The sequence below is a fragment of the Ursus americanus genome, chromosome 33 (assembly GCF_024610735.1).
Source record: "Ursus americanus isolate L20-20 chromosome 33, mUrsAme1.1.p, whole genome shotgun sequence".
NCBI classification, from domain to species: Eukaryota; Metazoa; Chordata; class Mammalia; order Carnivora; family Ursidae; genus Ursus; species Ursus americanus.
In genome coordinates, this window is record NC_142159.1 from 25,393,180 (window position 1) to 25,416,100 (window position 22,921).

At 59.0% G+C, this 22,921-nt stretch overlaps 1 protein-coding gene across 6 annotated transcripts in view; it reads right to left on the bottom strand.

Moving 5' to 3' along the window:
• Positions 1-22,921, bottom strand: part of CAMTA1 (calmodulin binding transcription activator 1) — a 681,426-nt gene that overhangs the window by 82,105 nt on the left and 576,400 nt on the right. For all 6 annotated transcript variants that reach the window (XM_087858385.1, XM_045803561.2, XM_087858382.1 and 3 more), the window contains 4 exons: positions 15,302-15,442; positions 11,885-13,731; positions 6,636-6,762; positions 1,153-1,287 (listed from right to left, as the gene is read on the bottom strand). In XM_087858385.1, coding sequence (XP_087714511.1) covers positions 1,153-1,287; positions 6,636-6,762; positions 11,885-13,731; positions 15,302-15,442 — 2,250 coding nt within the window. The remainder of the gene's footprint in view (positions 1-1,152; positions 1,288-6,635; positions 6,763-11,884; positions 13,732-15,301; positions 15,443-22,921) is intronic.

Here is a 22,921-nt window from a genome sequence, read left to right on the forward strand (position 1 = left end):
AGTGGCCCAGGGCACGTGCCCAAGCCCAGAAGATCCTCCAGCAGCCAGCAGCAAGGGGGAAGTCAGAGTTGACAAGGCAAAGGGCTGCTGGGAGCAGCAAAGAGGTGCTTAAGGAAGTGATCCCTGCAGAGGGCCCAGGGGCGGCTTAGGCAAGGCCCACACCTCAGGCTGATGAGGTCTCTGGCGAGTACCCCATGGACTGGTGCTTCTGCGGGCTGCCCTGATACTGACGTGTGTGCTGCCATCCCTCCCACTCTGTCTGGGGGCTGAGAGTGGACGACCAGCTCAGCAACCCAGACCAGCTCCAGGGTTTCTGCTAGGCATGCCCAGAGCTGGGAAGGGCAACCTCTGACCTAAGCACCCCCCACCTGTCTTTGGCAGCTTTTCTCTACAGAGCCTCTGGTGCCAGTGCTCACTCATGTTCAAGGCCAATGGCTCTCCGAGAGCCGTCCTGGGACAGCAGATCCTGTCTCCTCCATCTGAGCCTACTGGGGCTCCCTGGCCCTCCACCCTCAGCCATGATGATGATCCTGGACTTGTTTCAGATGCTCCATGGGGCACAGGCTAAGGCAGACACAGTCTAGAAGCTGGGGGTGACAGGTGTTGGGGGCTTCCATAAGGTTTGGTTTGTTATCCCTAAGAGGTGAAAGCACTTAGTACACAGCCCAGCCCCCACCCCCAGACCCCCATCCAGGCCCTGGAACATGAAAGGAGTCGAGTCTGAGCCACCTCCCCTCGGCTGCCCACATTGGCTTCATCTCTAAGAGGCTCAGCGCTTGGTGACGGCCTCCGGGGGCTTGCTCTTTGACGGCACCTTAGAAGTTGGCTTGGGGGGCAGTAGAGGGTGTTCAGACCCTGCTTCTCAGGAGCTAGCCAGAGAGAGACCTCTTAGCAACTCGGGGGTTTGTCTGGCCACTCAGATCCCCCGGCAGGAGTAACACCCACAGGCCCAAATGCACATACTTCATTCTGTGCTGGTGAGAGACCCAGATTGAGGCAGTGACCCGGTCGGTCCTTCCGTGGTGGAGACTTTTGCCCCGAGTGGACATTAGGGAACCTGAATGCTTCCTTCTTTCCCACACCCTGTGCACAGGGTCCCCAAGTGTCCCTTTTCCTCAGCACCTGGCAAGGTGACCCGAGCGCTGTTCTTACCGTCCAATGACAGCCAGTCGTGCTGGGAGGAAGGGAGTGTGGGCAGGGCCCGAGCTTTGTACTCAAACACCACTGAGTTGGAGATGATCTGGTTGTTGAAGGCAACTTGTAGGGTCACAAGACCAGTGTCATGGGCTGAAAGCAAAGGAAAGAGAGGTCAGGGCAAGGGGCGGGGCTGGGCACCCTTCAACTTGGAACCACTCAGGAACCTGGAGTGGCCCCTCCCCGCCCCCTTCACTGGGGGTCCCAGCCTCTGCCTGCTCATTCCTCGAGGCCCAGATGTAGTGCTTCTTCTTCCTGGAAACTTCTCTGGACCCCAGACTCAGCCAGGCGCCCTGTGATCACTCCCACATCCGTATTGTACTTGCTTGTTTCTCCTCGGCTCCCTGGTGAGGGCAGGTACTGGGAAGTCAGCATGGATTTGCTGAATGAATGGTCCCCAGCCCTGCCCATGGCTGCCTGACTTCTCCCTCATCCCACCCATCCTAGATGAGGTCCAGGTACAGTATTTGCTTTGGAGTCTTTGTGCTTACTTCTCTCTTTCACCTTATCCTACAAGCTTGTCGTGATGCACTCGGCATGGCCTTCCATGTATTTTCGGAAGTTCCCCTGCCTTCCTGATGAGGGCAGGAGCCTCAGCTGCACCTGTTACTCTGGGCCCATGGGGGCCGAGCTGGGGGTGCTGATGTGAAGCCTGCAGCTCCCTCCAATGCCTAGACGGTGGGCTTTGGCAAGGCAGGCCCCTGTGGGTCTCATTAACTGTTCTGTCTCCAGCACAGGGCCCAATGAAGACTGTATTGCTTGAATAAACAACTGGGACATTCTGACTGTCGGCAAGAAGAGAGCCCATACGTGGCAGAAACCTGCTTCATTCCTGGGGTTCGGGGATGCATGGCTCCTGTTGAAATCTTGGGGCCCGTGGCCCACAGAGACAGCCCTGAGGGCCAGTATGGGCATACAGGCTGCTCACCCCACCAGGCCTTGTCCTCTGGTAGACGTCAGGGATATGTGCTCTCTGCCCTGCTTTTCTGGAACACCAGATACTAGTGCCCAGGGCCTCCCCAGGACAGATTTCCAGGGAGGACGCACACGGGCATCATGTTACTGTTTGGGCTCTTGGTTTGCAGCTTACAGACTTGAGAAAACTGTCCAAGTCAGCTGTTCCCCAGGGCAGAGTAGAGCTCCGGCTTCCCTCTGAGGCAGACCTTATTTCCCATGGGAAAACCAGCTCATTGACCCGAGGCCTCTGTTCATCCAAGGTGGGTGTATGACGCCACTGTCCCCAGAGCAGATCTTTAGGACATCACTGCCCCGGGCTGACCAGTGGGTTTTCCCTCTCCGCTTTGCATCCTGGTGTGGTCTCTTAGCTCCAGACCATGAGCTGAACCCGCTGGCTCCACGGTAGGTGGGTGTCCCATAGGACCTCCTCGGTGCCTCTCTGGGCAGAGGTTCCCAGCCAAGTCCAGAACCTCCGGAGGCCCTGACAGCATCCCCAGGCAGACTTCCAAGTCCCTAGTCACTCATCCGCCCTGGAGATTTGCCTTGTTTACCAACAGGAAGAAAGGGCAGCCAGCACACACCCCATCTGAACCCGCTCAGCTCTGCGCCTGTTAGCAGGCCTCCTGGCCTCGGCTGGCGGCTGGGGAGCCCAAGGCTTCTCTGTGACAGGTGTTCTGACTCGGAGAGGGGGGTGGTCCCTCAACTGCTATTCTTCACACCTCCTGGCATCCCCCAGCACTGTACAACCTGTGATGCTGGAATGTGGCTGATCAAAAGCATCCCATCTTTCCACAGAGAGACAGAACAGAGAGGAGAAGACCTATCAGAGTTTCCGGGTCCCAGACCAGCAGCTTGGTGCAGGCAGGCCATCGCCTGGGGCACATCCTCGGCTCTCTCCCCCTCCCCTCATTCAGTCCATCAGCGAATCCTGGTCCCTTCACTGTCTCTGTCTCCCCTGCCACCACTCTGGTCCAAGCTGTCAGCCTTTCTCACCTAGAGTCCTGCTGTGGGCAACCTCAGCCCACTCGAGACCTACCTGTTCCTGCCGGGATGGTGTCAGGGGGCCACATCCCAAGGCCCCCACCTGAAACTGGTGGGAATATGTTGCCCAGGGAGCTCCCCTCCTGAAGTTGGGATATCACCCCTCTGCCTGCTTCCTACGGTTTCTCTGTTTCTGTTCTTCCTCCCGGCAATCTGTTCTCCCACACACCCAGACTCATCTTTTAAAGACATAATTTAGATCGCATCACTTCCCTACTTAAAACTAATGGCTTCCCATTGCAAGTGAAACCAAATCAAACTCCTTCCCGTGACTCAGAAGGAGGGACATGGGTTGGTCCCCGCCATCTTCTCCAGCCTTGCTGTGTTCAGCTCCCCCCACCTGTTCCGCTCTCCCTCCAACTTGCTTGGAGATTTCTTGGTGTCCTTTTATCTTTCTGTCTCTTGCAGTAAAATGTGAGAGCTGGGTACAGATCTGTCCTGATCACCTCTTCATGCCCAGTGCCAAGGTCAGTGACAGGCGTGGTACAACCACTCGTCCCTTTGTTGAGTGACTTGCTTCAAAATACAGTGCACTTGCCTGCGTCATGTTGAATTTCACCCCTTGCCTTTGGTGACCTCCCAGGAATCCAGAGGGGGGCTGTCCTGCCAGCCAAGTCTTCTGGTTGGTGGCTTCTCCTGTCTCCTCCTGAGCCCAGGGGGGCCTTTCCCGAAGTCCCAGGTCTTCCGTCACCACCCCTTCTCCCTGAGCTCGGTGCCCTGACTTTATTGTCTCTCTCCCGTGTTTGGAGCACTCCTGAAATCTCAGAGGATGCAGACTCGTTCCTGCATGTGGTCTGTGGCCAGTGACGGTGGGGGACCATGTTCCCGGTCAGGGTCTGGTCTCCTCATCAGGGTGCCAGGCTAGTGAGTGGTGGCCACGTGTGCTCCCTGTGTCCCCTCCCCCCGTGTCACTCCCAGCTCCTAAGGCAGCTCGGTATGTGCTCCCAGGCCTCTGAGCCCTTCCTTTCGGCAAGGCCAGTTTGGTTCTGGCTTCGAGCGTTCCTTCTTCAAGATCAGCTCATTCCCCGAGCTCTTGGAAGGCTGTATCCTGAGCAGCCAGAATCGTCCCCCAGGACAGTGGCTTGTTTGCCTGACTGATTCCTCCCTGGGCTGATTGCTCCTTGGGTCAGCATTGGGCTGTGGGGCTGGGTCTTAAGTTCTGCTCCATTCTAGATGCCTACCAACGCCTGGTAAACAGTTTGATGAATGAAGGAATGCATGCATACACCCAGCACTGTCTTACAGTGACGTGCTTTTGTTTGGGCCTTAAAGCAGATATGTCCAAAGGGGACCCCCTCTTTGCAGTTAGTTGCAGAACAAAATGGCACTCTGGCAGCGGGGCCTTGGCTCTCAGTCTTTGCCTGCGCCTGTGCCTTCCCATCCCTGGGTCCAGGATGTGCTATGTTACAGGGGCCTGAGCTGCTGGGAGACCCGCTGGCCTAGGCACACTCTGCTGCCAGTTCTCGGGACCCAGGAATGCTCTGGGACCAGGACAGCGGCCTGCCGAGAGACCTAACGGCACGGATCCCCTCTCTTCCTTGAAACGGAAAGCACTAAGGCCTCGCGCATGGACACCTTCACGAACTGAGCCTGTGAACCAAGTGCTTCATGGACCGCCCTTCCTCTCTGCTCTCACCCATCTGACAGCTGGTTTTTAAGATGTTGAAATGGAGGCCCAGAGAGGTCGAGTACGGAGCTAAGGTCACCAGATGGTAACTGGCTGATCTGGGATGTGCCGTGATGTGACTGATTCAGCACCCAGGACGCGCCAGGCCCTGGCCCGGGACATCGTCCAGAGGGCATGCAAAGGCCAGTCTTTTTTGTGGAGGGTCAGATAACCTAGGACAGGCAAGGTCTGGGTCCTCAGCCAGGCAAAGGCCAGGTACAGGAAGTGGCTTCTATTTATAGGCCAGGCGAGTCCTGTTCCAGCAGCAGGTGGCGAGTGGACAGTGTAATAACATGCTGCCCTCTCCCCCTACCCCCCTGGAGTAGAGGTGGTGGGGAGTGGTGGGCATCTGAAGGGCTGTGCTCCAGACCAAGTGGGGCTCCCGGGAGCAAAGGGGGCTAAGTGGGTCCTCTGGAGCCAGCCAGGCAGAGGTGGGGGCAGGGCCAGTAGAAGGAGGCCACCATGGGCACCATCCCTGGCTCCCTGAGATGTTTGTGGTGAAGGAGGTGCTGAGTGCACGTGGGGGCTGAACCCGTGAACCCAGTTCTGGAGCATTCTGCTCTGGGGGACTGCACAGGGAAAGGAGAGAGAGAAAAGGAAGAATGTTCCATGTGAATCCAGGAGCCCCAGGCTGGGGGGAGGGTGTGGGGGGAGGCAGATAGCTGGGGTGGCCCAAGGCCCCTGTCCCCACTTGTCTTCACCAACCCTCGGCCTCCACAGGGAGCACTCTCTCCTTTTGTGGACCCTGGCTTCAGATAACATGGGATAGGCACTCTCTCCATTTACTGCCTGGGCGAGCTGGACAGGCCATCCCTGGAGCTAATGTCAGCCAAAGGATCTTCCCAGCACCAGCATGGGGATCAGAAAACAAGAACCCTACAGACAGGTTCCTTCACAGATACTGATCTTCTTGTGATGTGCCCTGGGGATGCCTGGTGACCAGGGAAGACACAGATCCTGCCCACGTGGAGCTGGCAGGCCGGGGGCGGGGGAGGTGGTAATGGCCCAGAGGTCAAGGACTTGAGCAGACAGGGACGGCAAGCTAAGCAGATGTCGGTGAGCAAGGGAGGGTGAAGATCAGAGCCACAGGGACAACAGGGGTGTCTTGCCCCTGAAACCGGAAGCAAGTTATGTGCATGTGCCTTTTTCTGGGTGCAGGGTAGATGGTTTCACATTCTCAAGGGAGTTTGTGCAGATTATTCTTAGTTTGACGCCCTCACCCCCCCCCCCCCACCCTTCCGCTGCCTTCACTCCGTCCCTCTCTGAGCTGCTCAGTGCCCCAGGGCACTGACCCTGTTGGGCCATGCGGCCTGGGCTCGCTCTCTCTCTTGTGGCTTCTGGTGGTCTGGAACTGTGGGAGGCACGGGCCAGAGGAGAGAGGGCTGCCTGGTCGCTCTGACCCCAGATGCGGCTCCTCTCGGGCCCCTCCCCCATCTGGCTCTCTGCACCAGCTCCAGGAGCCTTTCAGGTTGAGGGTGGTTCTAGCTTCCCGCCGTGCCCAGTCCCGCGTGCGGCAGCCTGGCTCACTGGCTGTCCAAATAGTCCCTCATCGTGTTCGCTTCAAAATCCCAGCTGAGCAGGCCTTGTAGCCCTGTCTGACGTGAGCTCCATGAGCCTGAACTAATGACGTTATACTAGTTGGTCTGGGACCCCCCATCCCAGCAGAGCATACCGAGGCTCAGAGTGACGACACCACTTGTCCCAGGTGGCTCCCAGGCTGACCCTCCATGCAGCGCTCCTGGGGCCCCCACACCTGGGCGGGGGCCGGTCTTCTCACCTGGGCAGTAGCAGCGCAGAACCCCCGGCTGAATCAAGGACGCAGGCACTGAGATCTGGTCGAACAGGCAGCTGTAGTTATTGCTGGCTTCTTGCCATGGGCCTGTGATGAGAACTTTCACTCCTCCCTGGAGGGACAGAGAGGAGCAGAGAGGGACGTCAGCCACAGAGGGAGGGACGCGGGCCTTCCAGGCTGCCCCTGCCCCACGGGCTTGGTGAACGTGCGCGCTCCTGGACTCCAATATGCCCTGACTTTCGAGAACCGCTGTTTTCAGGATGGCGGCAGGAAGACGAAGCCTCTCGGGACACCCCGCACGTTCCTTGCCTTCCTCAGCTGGCATCCAGCACGGTGACCAGCGGTTCTGACCCCTGACCCTCTCCTATGTCACTTTCAGTTCTAGGCAGAAGGCAGCACAGAGTTGTTCAAACCTTTTCAGCGCACGATGAGCCTGAGAACCTGCCGGGCAGGAGCCCTGGAAGGAAGGAGAGGGGAGGGAGGGAGTTTTTCTGTCACTTACTTGTGGACAGGTTTCGGGAACTCTGAGTTTGAAAACAGGCCTGAGCATGTTAGTGTCACCCCAGGGATGGGGAGTTCTGGTGGGGAAATGGGGAGAGCTGCAGGATCCCCAGGGTATATAGTAGGGATAGTGGAAGAGGGGGCATGGATGGTGAAGGCTGCAGAAACAAAGATGGGGGAGGAGGACTCAGAGTTGGAGGGGCTCAGGGATTGCCCTGATCGGGACGGGGGCTTAGAGCTGGGGGCTGTGGATGGTGGCCTCTCTGGCTGTCTTTGGATGGGCCACCCCAGGCTCCAGCCACCTTTCCCAGCAGGGGGCCCGGAGCTGCATAGGACAGGGTGGAGAACGCCACCTAGTGTTCAGGCTGCAGAAAACTGAGCAGCATACCTACTTGAAACTGGAGGGGGGGGGTGTCAGGGGGGTCAGGGGTGCAGGCCCCTCCTATCCCCACCTCTCCAGGCCAGAGAGGCCAGACCCCAGCTTTCTCACTCCTGGCCCCTGCCAGAGACATTCTCCTGCCCAGTCACCAGTTCTTGCGTGGACCCTCCTTGGCACTGGCCCACCCCTACATGGAGGGACCCCCAGCCTCAACACAAGGCTAATCCTCCGGGCTGCCCACAATGCTCCTGGAACCCAGATCTGGACCAGGGCTGGCCTTGGGCATCAATAGCAGGAGGGGGTGTTTCCAGGGATGAAGCGAGGGGTGATCTCCCACAGCCCAGCACAGGAGGGGCTCTCCCAGATGGGCAGGCATTCCACCTGTGCTCTTGGCTGGGAAGGGATGGGATGGTTTTGGAGAAGTCACTTTACTGCTAGGCAAGCAAAGGTGGGGGACAGTGGAGATAGCTCAGGCCCAGAGGCCAAAAGCAGGAGGCCTGCTTCTGTCCCTTAGTAGCTGTGTGTCCTCAGCCAAGTGGCCCAACCTCTCTGGTGGCCCTACTGGCCTTAACATTCCTTGGTACTGATATATGGCTCCATAGTGAGATTTGGGGCAGTGGCAGGACTGGGGCCACCTTTCCTGGGCCCATGGGCTCGGGGCTGGATGTTGGCTGGGAGGTGTGACACCTGACACAGGTAGAACCACAGGCCAGCTCAGGGCACGACCCTCCCTGGATCCAAGGAAGTGGAGGAGCAGTGGCTTCAAAAAGCCACAGACAGTAACCATGTGAGAAAAAAGGAAACAAACAATAACCCCAATCAAGAGCTGCTGGCAAGAAGCTAGGGCCGCTGTGAGGAACAAAGAACTGTAGAAATGACTGGAGAACATCAGGACCTTCTCCATGGAAACCGCTGTAGGATGGGCTCAGCATCCATCAGTTCAGGGGATGGTTCCCATGGCAACGCTGGCCTGGCTGCACTCAATCCACCAGTGACGCAGGCACCTGACGGCTCTAACTGCAGCTTCCTCTGCCTGGTGCAGCAAACTGTCAGTGGAGGCAGATGACGCAGAGGGTTTGGGGGAGGGAAGGGGGTGATAAATGCTATCTGAGGTCTGTCCCTGGGAGTCCTGAGATAAAGGACCGAGATTTCTGGTGCACCCAGGGCAGATCCTGGGGCACACGCAGGCATGCGTGCGTGTGTATGTGCTGGCGGCCAGCTGCAGCTGCAGGGGAAGGGGGGAGAGAGCATCTGGGAGGTGGGAGGGAGGGACACTCCCGGAAGAGACAGCAAGGTGGCCTGGACTTAGCTTTCCCGCAGAGTGGATTTTAGAGCTGGGCCAGTTTAGCTCAAGCTCATATGTACAGCCTAACAAGTGTCCCTGGGCCTAGGTGTCCCACTAGGTGTGGGGCTGAGTGTCTGGTTTGGCAGAGCATGGGCAGAACTGAGCTCTTGGCACTGTTGGCAATGAGGGTGAGGGGCAAATGTGCCAGCCAGGAGGCTGTGAGGGGGAGAGAAGGGTCAGGAGAGAGGTAGGGGAGCCCAGGAGGGGGTGGCCCTTGCTGCTGGCCTGGAGACGGTGGCCGGGGAGGGGGAGGATGGTGAGGAGGAAGTGGCCGGTCAGAGCCCCTGCGGCCTCTGCAGAGGCCTCACTGTGTGGCCACTGGGCTCCAAAGGGACCAGCTGGGTGGCATCTGTGCATTTTCCAAATCAAATTGAATTTGAGTGCTTTTGTTTCCTGGAAGCGTCAAGGGCTTCTGGAAAACCAGGGCTGGACACTGCCTCTCCGAGGTGCCCAGACCCACATTCTCTCCTGCTCCCGTGCTGCCCTCGCGTGGCAGACTGCTGAACTGACTTTCCCTGAGGTACAGTTTGGGGACCTGCCGGTACTGGGGTACAGATCAGGAGACCAGGTCTGCTAATAGCCCCTCGCTGGCGCCCCCAGGCCCAGGGAAGCCATGGTGGGGCCTGGACCCCTGCTGGGGGGCCAGTGTGCACAGGCTGAGGCTGGGGAAAGAGGGCTCCTGTCCCCCGCCTCCAGTTCCTGTAGGACTCAGGCTCCAGGGTGCCTCCAAGGGTCCTGAGGGCCAAACCTCCCAGGCCCAGGACCTGCAGGGCCTCGAGGCCACGCCTCTCAGCCATTTACGGAGAAGGAAACAGGTCCAGGGAGCCAGGTCTCCCAGTTGACCTCTTGTTACATCCCCCTCCCTGTTCCTTTGAGTTGCTTTCTTAGGCCCTGGGGCGTGGTGGTGGGGGGCAGGCTGCTGGGCTGAGCTGACTTTTACCTGGGGTGGGCGGTGAAATGTGGTGGGTGCTATGAGGATGCCACTGAACTGAGTACCGCTGACAGGGTCAACCCGAGCCACACCAAGAGTAGGCCCGGTCAGAATCTTCCGGAGTCTTGGGGGAGGAGCCCATGGAGGTGGATAGAAGAGGTGGGTGCTGCCCGAGTACTTGGTCCCTAACAGCCAGCCAGCAAGATACTAGCTATCATTACCCGTTTCAGAGACAAGAAAGGCGGCTGCCTTGCCCCAGGCCACCAGCTAGTAAACTTGGGGCACACACTGTCTGACCCCAGCCCCACGCTTCTCAGCACGTGGGGTAGTGGCCCCTGGACACCCACTAAACACACCGCACACGGACATAGTACGGGGCAGAACCAGGCCCCCGCCGTCTTTCCTGGACCCCTTTGCATGAAGCCTGGGCCGGTGGCTGAGTTGATGTGACACCTTCCTGAGAGCTGGGGACATTTGTGCCTGATTTTATCTGTGCTTTGCCATAAAAGAAGGAGGAGAAGAAGTAATGAGCCTTCCAGTCAGAGCTGTAATCACGAGGCCCACAGTCTAGGTGACTTCCCCAAGGTTGTAAGTGGTCAACCAGTGAGCAGGACGGACAGGAAACTGCTTCGTGGGGCCTCTGTGCCACAGCCATGGCAGCAGGACAGGAAAGGACCCCAGTGGGTCTCGAGCTGTGACAGCCACAGGACAACAAACAATATTCACTGATTACTTACTGCGGGCGAATATTTTACCAAACAGTCCCAGCACTACACCTTACCCCGAGTAAGTGACAGGAGTCACCCCCATTTTATAGGTGAGGAAACTGAGTCATGGAGAGGTGACATCATGGCAGAGCCCGACTGACACCCGGGAATCTCCCCTAAGATGCACTCCACCCGTGGGTCACAGTGTCCCCTTCACCCGGGCCCTAGGGAGCCTTTGAAGCAGAGACTGGCTCCGCGAAGCAGTTCACTTCTCGGGGTACCCTGTTGGTCTGGTCCCGACTCGGGCCTCACCCCAGGGAGCCCCTCCATCACCCAGGTCTGTCATGTGCTCAGGCTTTGGCCCGCATCCCTGCACTGCCCACACCTGAAGACCTTTTGTGGAATCTGTTTTCCTGTTTCAAGCAACCTCGGGAGATGCCCGGTCTTGCAGGAGCACCCTTCTCTTGGTACACTGGACAGGGGCCCCTAATCCTAGTTTCCAGGGGACGTGGCAGTGGAACCAAGGGAGCTGGGGGCAGCCACCTCCCTGGGAGAAAGGGCCGATGTGGGCCCCGTGGTGATTGTGTTCTCCCCAAGCACCGGGCAGGTGGGCTGGGCGGGGTCAGGGAGCGTGTGCCCCAGTGGGCAGCAGGGCATTAGGGAAAGCTCAGGCCACTCTGTCCCCTTCCTATGCCCTTCTACCTCCGAGAAAAAGCCAAGGTTTCTTCTTTAAACCTCGCGCCACCGGGGCAAGACCTGGGTTTTCCGGCAGCCCTGGGCTTGAGAGCAACCGGAGGTGGGGGCAGGGAGGTCCCGGGTGGGACATCCTGGGTCACGTAACATGCCTTTGAGTTTGCAGAGGCTGGGTTTACCGGAGAAATTTTCATGGATGACTCTCCAGAAGCTGTGCCCTTCCTCTCAAAGTGGATGGGAATTTGTTTATGTTTTGTTTAGTGAAGCAAATCAGGAGTAATGGATATGGATGGCCTATGGTGGTGATTTTTGAATTTTGTTTTGTTTTGTTTTTAGCAGCCCTAGGACATTTTTTCAAAAAAAAGAAAAAAAAAAAAAAGCAAGCAAGCAAGCAGAGCAAACCTAGGTGGAATGTTAATACAGAATAAGCCAGGGAACGGCGGACTATTCTTCTGGTGGGAGTGGGGAGGGCCACCGGCCCCCAGGAGACCCTTGACCTTCAAGCTACTTGCTTCAGTGAAGTCCGGGAACCACTGCTCGAGAAAGGCCACGGGGACAGAGGAAGGGGACAACTTTGTAGGGTCCAGAGCTTCATCCAAAGGGCAGCCCCATGCAAATGAGCTTCCCTGGGCTGCGGGAGGACGGCGGGTGGGGGAGGCCAGCGCAGCAGCAGCTTACCTCTGGGTAAGACCACTCTGGGGAGTAGTCGGTCACCATGAACACCCGTCCGCTCTGCTGCAGCATGCCCAGGGTGCCCTGCGCCGGGGTGGCCGAGACCACCTCCGCTACGTGCATGTAGGCCATGGTGCCGGCCCCGCCCTCGGCGCTGCTCAGCTGCAGGCTCCCCTGCTGGGGGCTGCAGCAGGGGATGCACATCTCCGCCTGGGCGAAGGGGGCGCGGGCCCCATCTTCCGACTGGGAGAGCGCCGCGCCGTCCCCCGACACCAGCTGGTGCCCATAGATGGTGCCGCTGCCCCCCTCCACGGAGATGAAGTCATTGATCAGGTCGGAGAATTGGTTGCTGAAGGAGATGTCGAAGTGGTCCAGGCTGAGCTCCATGTTGGAGGCGTTGCCGAGGCCAGGCTGGGCCACGGGGTAGAGTCCCTGCACCACGTTGCCCGGGAGGATGGGGACCCCGCCGGCGCTGCGGATCACCCCCGGGGTCTCGGGCTGCAGGTAGTGCTCGGAGCTACAGGCCTGCAGCTCCCCAGACTTGATCAGGCCCTCTCCTCCTTCGGCCACCTGCGAGGTCTCCATGGTGACCTCCCCTTCTGCAGCCATGGCCTGGAAATTGGCCTGGAACTGCATGAGGTGGAGGGAGGAAGTGGACTCTATCCTCGTCTCCACGTGGCCGCTGCAGGAGCTGGTTTGGGATGAGGCCTCTGTTTTCACTGTGGGCATCACGAAGGTGCCCCTGGAGTCGCTTAGGCTGCTGTGCGCGTTCTGCTCGATGGGGAGGGGCTTGCTGGCGTCCTGCAGGAAGAAGCTTGGGGAAGGGGTCTGGTGGACGTGGGGGCTGCGGCCCGTCTGGCTGAAGCTGGACGTGTAGTCCTTGCTGGAGTCTATTGCGCTGAAGTCCATCTGCTCCAGGGTGGTGCTGGGACTCAGGCCGCCGCCCGACGGCAGGAGGCTGGAGCCGGCGGTTAGGGTGAGGGAGCTGGAGGCTGCGGCTGCCGCCGAGGACGAGTAGGCTTCTTTGGCCATCTGCTGCTCGAAAGAGGTGTCCTCGGTCTTAATCTCCTTGGTGAGGACGGTGGTGAAGCTGAAGCCGCTCTCCACCGGCGGCGAGTGCCGCACGTTGGCGCTGACCGTCTCCGCCTTCAGGCCGCCGCCCCCGTACGTCTGGCCCTGCTTTGGGTTATTGAGGAAACAGTCAGGGTCAAAGTTCATGGTGGTTTCTGGAATCTTCCGGCCACCATCGAGGGTGGTGGAGAGGACCAGCTCTTCGGACACGTTGGTGGGCAGCATCGACAGGCTCTCCGAGCTGCCCGTGGTGGGGAAGGCGAACTTGTGGCCGTCGGAGCTCACGGCCAGGACGAGGCCCTGAGAGGCGTCGGGTGAGAGGAGGTGGTGGTTGGGGCCGGTGGTGGGGGACATGGTGTACACGGCCTCGTTGGTGACCTCAGACATAAACACCGTGGCACTCTGGGACAAGCTCCCCATCACGGAGGCCACGGCCATGCTGGACACGCCGGTGACCACGGGGCTGTCCACCATGTCCGGGTCGCTGTTAAGCCCGCTGCTGATGGACACGGGGGAGCTCTGGGTGGTGTCGGGCACCTCCACCTGGTTGGTGGAGGAGACCTCCGCGCTGTTCTGGTGCAGGAGCACGGGCTTGGCCACCTTGCCGTTCCTCTTCTCGCGGCTCGAGCCCTTGCTGTGGCTGTGCTCGTGCTTGCCCTCGGACACGTCGTTGTGCTGCACCTCTGAGTGACTCCCGTACCCCCCTGTCCGCGGCTCGACCTTCGGCGAGATGATACGGTGTTTGGCACTGTTGCACTTGTGGTGCACGCTGCTGCCCGCGCCTGTGGAGATCAGAGGCACACCACGCACACGCGCGTGCACACACGCACACGTCCACGCACACACACACGCGCGCGTACAAAGAGAGAGTCAGAGCTGCGGTTGCGGTGGATCCTGTCCGAGCAGCTGGGGCCTGGCTGAGCCCAGCCTGGGAGCCCAGGCAGCCCGCTGACCCCTGGGGCTGGCGTGTAACCCACACTTGGGACCTCGGGCCTCCCGACCCCAGTCCCTGGGGCTCTCATGTGCTCTGTGGAACCATCGTCCTGACCAGGGGGCTCTTTCCTCTATGTCCTTTCACTACTACCAACAACACTGCTAATAGTGTCTCAGGACATAGCTGGTTGGGAAGGAGAGGGTGGAGGGTCCGTCATCCTCCAGGAAAGTACTTTCCACCTTCACAGACAGACCCCTTTTACTGAAACAGCTCCTGCTGGCTGTGGGGGCTCGGCCCAGAGTGGTGGCTGTGTCTCTCTCCCCTGCCCCAAACTTCCATGGCCGTGCAGGCTGCACAGAGGTGTTTTTGGCGGTGGGGGGTTGGAGGGCAATATTCTCTCTCTGGATTAGCTCTCAGGCCCCAGGACCAAAGAGGGTTCCAGACTTTGCTCCAGAGGCAGAAAGATATCTGCCCCTCTTCCCCATGTGGCCAGCCCGGGCCTGTCCTCAACAATTTGTGGGTCAAAATCCCTGTAAGACCCAAGCAAAGAAAGAGGCCTAACCTCCCAGCTCAATGGCAGAGAGGGAGAAAGCCCTAGGCCAAGGGCTTCTGAACTCTGGCCAGTCTCCCCGGGGCTCTGCACACGAGCCCCCCTCCCCCAGGTCGGCTCTCCCCTTTTCTCTTCCCTCTGCCATTATTTTCATTCCATCTGGTGAGGGTCACTTCACTTTTGATAACAGGGTGAGCTCTCCCCTGAGCCTTTACGGCCTCGCCACCATGATTCCTGAATGCATGAAGACGTCGTGGAGAAGCGACATGACCCTCTAATGGAAATACCTAATTAAGGCAGAGAAGGAGGTGGAGGAGGCACATTTCGAAGAGCAAATACCATTATCAGAAAAACAGACACATTAGGACAGAGAGTGTGGGACACTTTATATTCTTGGAGGAGACAGAGGTTAAAGAAAGATGTTTAGCTTGAGTGGTCCCATTGACTCGGGGCTGCCCTCCCGGAAAAGACCGTGTCAGCCCTGTGCCCGGGCACCTGGGCTTCCTGCTGATGATACCCAGGATGGCGCCTGGAGGGTGCCTGCTGTGCGTAGACGAGGCCTGGAGCCCCAGCCCCATGCACTCCCTGGCTCTGCTGCCCCCATTCCTAGAGGGAGCTGCTTCTCTGGAAACTGCTCTCTCTCCTGCCCAAAGGGGGCTGCCCCACCAGCCCCCTGGGGCAGGATGGGGGCGGGTCTGTCCCGGGTGCTGTCCTGTCCTGCCCTGTCCCCTGGCTCCTGGCCGACCCCACTCGGCTCACCGGACATGAAGGCTACCCCTGAGGAAGAGAGCCACACCAGCTGTCGGGCAGACCCCCCCCCCCCCCGCCTGCTAGCACGCCCACCCCCCGCCCGTGGGGCCCCGCTCACCCAAGCTGCCAGTGCAGAGGCAGTTGTGGGTCCGAGGCTGTGGCTTGGTCTGGTGGCTGTCGAGGATCTGCTGCACCAGCTGCTCCACGGAGAAGCCCGAGCTGCTGTTCCCGTTGCTGCAGGTCCACTTGATGCCGTGGACTATGGGGAGAGAGAGGCAGAGGGGTGGTCAGAGGTCACGGGGCGCAGGGGCAGCACCCGGGAGGGCTGGGACCTGGGCCCTCTCAGAACATAGCTCCCTCTCTGCTGGGAGGCTGGCTCCAGGGGGGAACTGATGCACATGGCAGGGGGGAGGGAGGACGGAGGGTGGGGGAGCAGGCTGGCCCATCAGACCCCCGCTCCCACTGGGAGCTCCGTGCTCTTCCTCTGCCTCCCCGCCTCCCTTCCCTACGGTGCAGCCTGGGGAGTGGACTGCCTAGAGATTTGCTTCCGTTTTCCCAAAGTCCAAGTGCACGAGAGTGGCTCTTCAACGGGCCCCGGAGTGGAGGAGAAGGGAGCAGGCACTGGGAGGGAGAGGTGGCCGGCCTCTGAGGCCCCCTCCAGACTGTAGGTAGTGGAGATTTGGAAAGGAGATGGAGGCTGTGTGCTGGGGTGGATGCCCAACCCTGGGGGGGAGCTTCTGCTTCTCCTTCTCACCAGACATCTCGGCCTCGAGGGGCAGTGCAGGCTAGGCTGTGGGGGGAGAAGGGGGAGGACTGAAGGGCCCACATGACCTAGACAGTGGAGGCCCACTGATGACCAGCCACCTGCAGGGCCAAGCCTGGGACCTCTGCTGTCCCTGCTGTGGTGGCGGATCCACGGAATGGCTCCCCACCTGCCTGGAAGGACAGAGGCTGAAAGCCGAAAATAAACTGACTTGACCACTGGGCCTGTGGGCTGATGGGTGTCATGCCCACTTGTTCCATGGTCCTCCGCTGGAGCTGACCCAGCCGACACACCAGGCACGTGGCCCAGCCCAGCTCTTTCTGGTGGCTCTAGCGGCCCCAGTTCCAGAAGCAGTGAGTCCGTAGCCCTGGGGCTGGGGGCCAGTGCCCGGGGCTCTAGGAGGGACCCAGCTTGCTGTGAAATGGGGACGGTTGGAACAGGTGGTCTGGGAACAGAAGCAGGGTGGGGTCATGCCGGGGAGAGGCCAGTGGCTTTGCCAGTGCAAGGACGATGTCCTCTCTCCTCTGGAGGGGCTTCTCTCACATGGGCTCCAGGGAAGAACCGTCAGCCTGCCCCATGCCTGCCCTCGCTCTGTGAGGCTCCAGAAGCAGCCGTGCAGGGAGACGGTCCACACAGACGGGAGGAGCTGGGTCAGAGTCATATTGGGATGAGTCCAGGTTTTGGTCTTGCTGTATGGATTTGGGCAAGTCACTAAACCTGTCTGAGTCTCGGGGCCCGCACCTGTGCAATGGGAATAGACTAGTCTCCGCCTCACAGGGCGGCCAGGAGGAAGCCCCGTCCACCTGCCTGTAGGCGGTGTGTTCGCAGCCAAGAACAGCTCTTGTCCTGACTGTCCCTGGTTGTGATGGGCACGAGCACACGCAAGGCCGGCCTCACTCCCCGGCCTGCCCGATGCTGGGGGAACCGGGCTCGGGGAAGGAAGCTGCCTGCGGTGACAGCCACTGGTGGCTCTACCTTGGAGCCCCGTGGACAGAGCTCCACGGCCACCGTTCCCTGTGAACTCCTTTATGTAGGACTTAGTGGTTTTTCAAAGAAGCCCCCTGACGTGGGGGTGCTGATGTGCTGGGAGCCCCGTCGGGCGCTCCTTCCTTCTCTGCACATCTGCCCCAGGTGCCGCTCCCGTTCTGACGAGGCTGGTGGCCCTGCTCTCAGAGGGTCCTGGCTTCCTGTGTGTCATCACAAGGGGGTAGGGGGTTGCTGCTGAGCGGCTCCTGTCCCCGCGCTGGCTGAGCTGCCTGGAGGGGAAGTCGTGTCTGCCTCTTCAGAGCCTGTGCAGGGGGTGTTGCGGCGGTTTCCAGACCACCTTCTCCTACCTTGGGATCCCTCAGGGGGCTTGCTGGCAGCCCCAGGACGCCTGCACTCCTGCTGACTCAGGTCCCACCTGTCCTCGGCAGCCGGAAGGCAAGGCCCAGGCCAGGGGTCTGCAGATCTCATGACAGCTATGGAGCCCTTTTCTCAAATCAACCTCACCTGGAAACCCAATAGGGAAGATGATAACAACAGAAAGGGCCTGGTCAAGGCAGGAGTGAAGGCCGGGGTCTGCCTGGCTGAGGACATTTTCCAGACTGCTCGTTTTGTAGAGGAGGAAGCAGAGGCTGGGGGGCGGGGGCAGGGCTTGAGGACCCTCCCCTTGCATCTGCACATGCAGATGGTGTGTCCCAGCCCCTGCCCTGGGGTGGCGCCAGGCATTTTTTTTAAAGCTCCCCAGGAGTTCCTCATGGGCAGTCAGGATAGAGAACGCACAGCTCTGTCCTGAGCCTGAATTCTGCAGGTTACTCCAAGTCCGGGAGCAGAAGAACCTCCGGAGGCCGCCACTGTCGCTTCTTCCTAGGGGGAACTCTGAGCGGATGCCTGTTGCAAAGCCAGACCAAGGCATTCTCAGGAAAACCCCCACCTGGGTGTGAACTTGGTTCTCTGGAGAAATGAGCGCTGGGCCTCCCCACAGGGTAGCCCACCTCCGGCTTCTGGCCACACGGCTACTCCTTGCCCGAAAGTCTGGGTCTTGGGGTGGGGGGTGGGTGGGCAGTTTAATCCCTCGAGTGTGGCAGGTGCCTGGGCTGGAGTCCTCTGGCTTTTCTGACCAGAGCCCCTCTCTGCTGACGGCTGCCGCCCACTCCGGGCTTCCCCTCCAGCCGTGCCAAGCGGGCTTGCTTACTGCATTCTTTCTGCCTCTTGGTCTCCTCTTGTCTGTTGTGAAGGTTATAAAATGAAAACCCAGTGAAGGGTGACAGATTGCAAGCAGAGAATTTCTGGATGCTTAATGCAAATTACCTACTGTCTTGGCACATTCAATATGCAGATTGTGTCCCTCCCCCTCGGGTGGGGGCCGGGAGAGAAGCCCCCTCCTCCGAGCTGGTGAGTTGTTAGTACTGAATATCAAATACTATCAAGACGGCTTTTAACATGTCATGCTCTGCTTCCCGACACGTAATGAATCAGCGGGAAAGGAGATTTCTATGGGAAAAGAGTGTTTTATGAAGGAAAGGTTAATAAACACGTGCGCTGGCCGGCTGGCCCCTGCCTCCCCCCCTTCCCCCGCCATGTTTGCAAAAGCAGCAAAAGGGAAACTGCATTAAAAATACACTTGATTAAAAAGGTCATGACCTGGGTGTGTGTGTGTGTGTGTGTGTGTGTGTGTGTGTGTGTGTGTGTGTGTGTGTGTGAGGGGGAAGCACAGAAAGAGAAAAGGAGATTCCCAGAAAAACAGCCTCCTGGTGGTTCGGGGTCATGTTTGTCCCTTCTGTTTGCTAGATCTTGGTGGAGGGCACCGGGCTCCTAATTCCCAGGCCACAGTGGGCCACCTCAAATGGGAGGATCCCAACTTGTGCTGAATCACAGGATGGGGGGCCCCCACAGCAACCCACGCACAGCCCTGGGCGGTGGTCCTAGGAAGGCTGGGCAGGGGCAGGTACCACGGGAGGGAGAAGGCAGGTGCGTGGGTGGGCCAATCCCACTTCCCCACAGGTCTGTGCAGGCCAGAAGTTCCCAGGAGGGCCCCACTTTCCACTGGAAACTGGGGTATGCAGGTGCTCCCGTGGCCCCCCCAGCAGTCCCGCTCTGCCCTGCAGCACCCCCCCCCCCGGCTCTGGCTGGGCTGCCCAGAGCATGCCCTGCATGAGGACTGGCCAGCAGAGCAGAGGCTGGGGTGCCTGTCACAGGGACCCCCAGCCCACTCCAGTGCTGACCTGGCCCGTATGTGACACCCTAATTACCACCCGCGACCAGGCAGCTATGATCCCACTAATATGAATAATCAAAATGAAATCAATGACAACAGCATGTGGGCCATGCTTTGGAGAGAAGCTTCTGATGAACAATTTACCCAAGAGGCGGCCAACCACTGTGAAGAGAGTCACTGGGCTCTGGGAGAGGGGGCTGGGGATGGGGTGGGGCCTCGCCACCACCTGGGGCTAGGTTATGGTTTCTCGGGTCCAGCTCTGTGGTGGTAGCAGGGCTGGGGTTGGGGGAGATTTGGCAAGGCAGGCTAGGCCTGAGCCCAGGTGGACTTCCCTGTCACCCCCCGTATGGACAGAATTGTGTGCCCCCAAATTCTTAGGTTGAAGCCCTAACCCCAAGGTGACTGTGTCTGGAGATAGGGCCTTTCAGGAGGTGCCAGGTTAAATGAGGTCATAAGGGTGGGGTCGTGATCCAACAGGACTCGTGTCCTTGTAAGAAGAGGAAGAGACACGGGGAGTGTGTGTGCACATGGAGATTAATTCCCATGGTGGAAATTCCCTGGTCTGTGCTATTCTGTCATGGAGGCCCAGGCAGACTCCGCTTTCCCCCTCCCCGGCCTTACCGGCTGGAGCCCTGGAAGCCCCTGGAGAGAGCCACCCGCCCTGTGCACTGCACACTTGGTGTGCACGTGTGTGTGTGTGCATGTGTGTGTGTGTGTGCACATTCTAGAGGCCCTGAGATCAGGGACGTTCCAGAACCTGGCACTGTGCTGGGTTCTTTATTTGTTGACTATATTGCAAATATTATCTGTCCCCTCTGGAGCATTTCCAGTGGATGGGGCTTTGGGAAGTGGTTCTTAGACTGGGGTCCCAGAAGCAGTATAACCACCTGGGATCCTGATAAGACATGGACACCCCCACAGCCTATCCAGACCGACCGAGTAAGAAATTCCGTCCATGGAGCTCCGATCTGAGTCCTAACAAGCCCTCCAGGGGATTTGATGCTGGCTCAAGTGTGAGACCCACTGGTCTAGAGACGATGTCCTTAATCCCTCAACAATCCTTTGAAGAAGAATTATCGTCCCATTCCGTTAATGTGAGGACCACGTCAGGAAAGTTATGTGACTTGCCTAAGGTCACACAGCAGGTGAGTGGGGGTGGCAAGGGGTTTCAGAGTCTAGCTCTTCCCACTAAGCCACCTGCCTGCCAGGGCCTCCCCAGCCCACAGCCCACCAGAGACCCAGGAAGGGATGGAAGGTTAATTAGTGGGCAGAGGAGGGAGAGCTACCCCATCAGGAGGCTGAGAGTTCCTTCCACTCACAGCTGGACTCACTTCATTTCTGAGGGACAGGCTGTCTGGTTTCCTGGGTGGTGACCATGCAGGGGACCCTTGAACCTGGGGCTGGGCTGGGCTGGGTGGTGTCCCCCAGCCCCTTGCCCATCGTGACCATGGAGGGTGCCAGCTGCCTCAGAAGGGCCAGGCGGGCAGCCAGGCAGGGCCACCAACCCAGGGCAGGAAGTGGGAGGCAGGACTCGCCACGGACCTGCTCTTGGAAGATTGGATGCCAGCAAGACAGGGAGGAAAGTCTGTGTGAGGAGCTCGTCCCAGGGTCCACACCTGGGCTGCCAGGGTCCCCAGAGGCCTGCTTGGCCTTGGTTCTCTTGGCAGACTTGGGTGTACTTAGGGGAAATTTCTACAAAAGACAGGGAACTCAAAGAAAGCTTCCTCCCAGAGAAGGTGGGGGCAGGGTTTGGGGACAGGTCTTCCTCACCTGGCTTTCCAGTCATCGGGGGTGGGGTGGGGAGGAGACCTACTGAGTCAGAGACCAGGGGCCCAGAGGTGGCCTCCTCTTGGGTGCCTGCAGAAGCCACAAATGTCCCTTCCCACCATGGCTATCCTAAGCAGCGGTGGAACTTAGGGCAGGGTTTCTCAGCTCAATGTCCCAGCTAGCTGTATGGGAAGAAGAGCTGGGGGAGGCGGGGCCAGGCTGGGGGAACACGCTGGCCTGAGGTCAGGGGTGAGCTTCTGCAGCTCTTTTTCTCACTCGCATGTGATCTCGGGAGGCTCTTTGATTTCTCTTGGCCTCAGTTTGCTCATGTGTAAAATGGGTGCTTCTCCTGACTGCATGCTCCCCAAGGGACTTTAGAGACAGATAGTGGGGCCCACCCCCAGGATTCTGATTTGATGGTGTCCATAGGAGCTCTGAGGCAGACCAGAGCCTAAGACCCGGAGCCAGACCCCCTTTCTGTTCTAAAACATCGTGCCAGGAACAGTTTGGAGAGGAGCTGGACAGAGTCAGAAAGGAGAGCTTGGAAAGGTCCCTGCTTGCCCCACGGTGGCTCTAGAAGGCTGGTGACAGCTAGCTGCCTGTCCCTCTCTGCCCATGACAGGGCATGCTGGCTGGAGCTTAAGTCACTATAGTAACCATACAGGCAGTGTCTGCTGGAACCGACATTTGGCTTTCTCTGCACGAGAGAGTTCTCTGTGCCGTGACAAGCAGGTGACACATGGAATATTGGTGACAAAGATGATCACTTGCCCTCTCCCCCTGCCAAACATGAGGCCTGTGGGGGGTAGGGCGGGTTCCTTCCTCCTTCCCCATCAGCCTGGACTCATCCAGGACTTCTGCTCAGGTCCTCAACACTCAGTCACGACCTATAAATAGGGTGGCCATGTGACCTGCTGTCCAGACCGGCCACCTTGGGAGACTGACGGGGGCGCTGTGATCACCTGGCTGCACCACGGTGCGACCTGGGCACTTCCGGGCAACCCTGAGACCTGTGGGCACCCCACCTAGGAACCATGTGATGGAGGCAGGCTGGAGGGGGCCCGCCACGTGCCTCTTGCGTGAATGAGCCCAGTTGGATCCTGTGAGTTGTTGACACGAAGGCTGTCTCCATGGCAACAAGGTCAATGGGTACCAGCAGCCACCAGTTTCATCTTGACCGTGTTCTTGTTGACAGGAATAAAGGCCCTGTTTCTGATTTCTGGGTTCAACTGGATAAAATTTTCATTGGATTTGAGTTCTTATATCCAGACACCCACACGCTATTCCGTTTCCCCATCACATCCTCAATTCTGTTCTCCTACGGGTGCCGAGGACAACATTTCCAGAAATCTCACTTGGAGGAGTGCAGAGGCTGAGTGGGGATAGAACAGTGTGTGTGCACAGGGACGCAAGTGCTGGGTCCCCAATGAGCTTGTAGTTACTGGTTCTGGAAGTCTGGGGACATGGGGCATCATCGTCTTGGGGGGATCCACCTTGTTCCAATGGTAAACATGTGGTGGAGGAAGGCTGAGAGCCTGAGAAAGGAGCACTTCTTCTAGGTGGGAGGGGCCTGGGACCTGGAGGGTGAGGGGCAGGGAAGGAACCCTCCCAGTGGGGAGCCCATCCGGGCTGTCCAGGCCATATAGGCACGGACTCCCCGTGCCAGGCACCTGGCCTCCCAGGCCATCTCCTAGCGGTGCAGTGACACACGAAGCTGCCTCGGCTGGGTGTTTGCCTGCTAAGCGGGCCCAGGACGAGGCACTGTAGAGTTGGCTGGATGGAGGCTCTCAGAATCTCCTCCCGGTTTGCTAAGTGGCACCGTTGCTGAGGCAGCGAATTCTTTGCGTCCTAGTAAGAATGTGAATGTGCTCGGAGCTCTGGTTGTCTAGTGATGTCGGAAGCTCAGCTGGCCTTGGCTGGGAGAGAAGCTCCAGCAGTCATCCTACATCTGGGGAGCCACGTGGGCTCTGGAATCTTCTTCTCTCCTGTTCAGGCTTAAAGGCAGACCA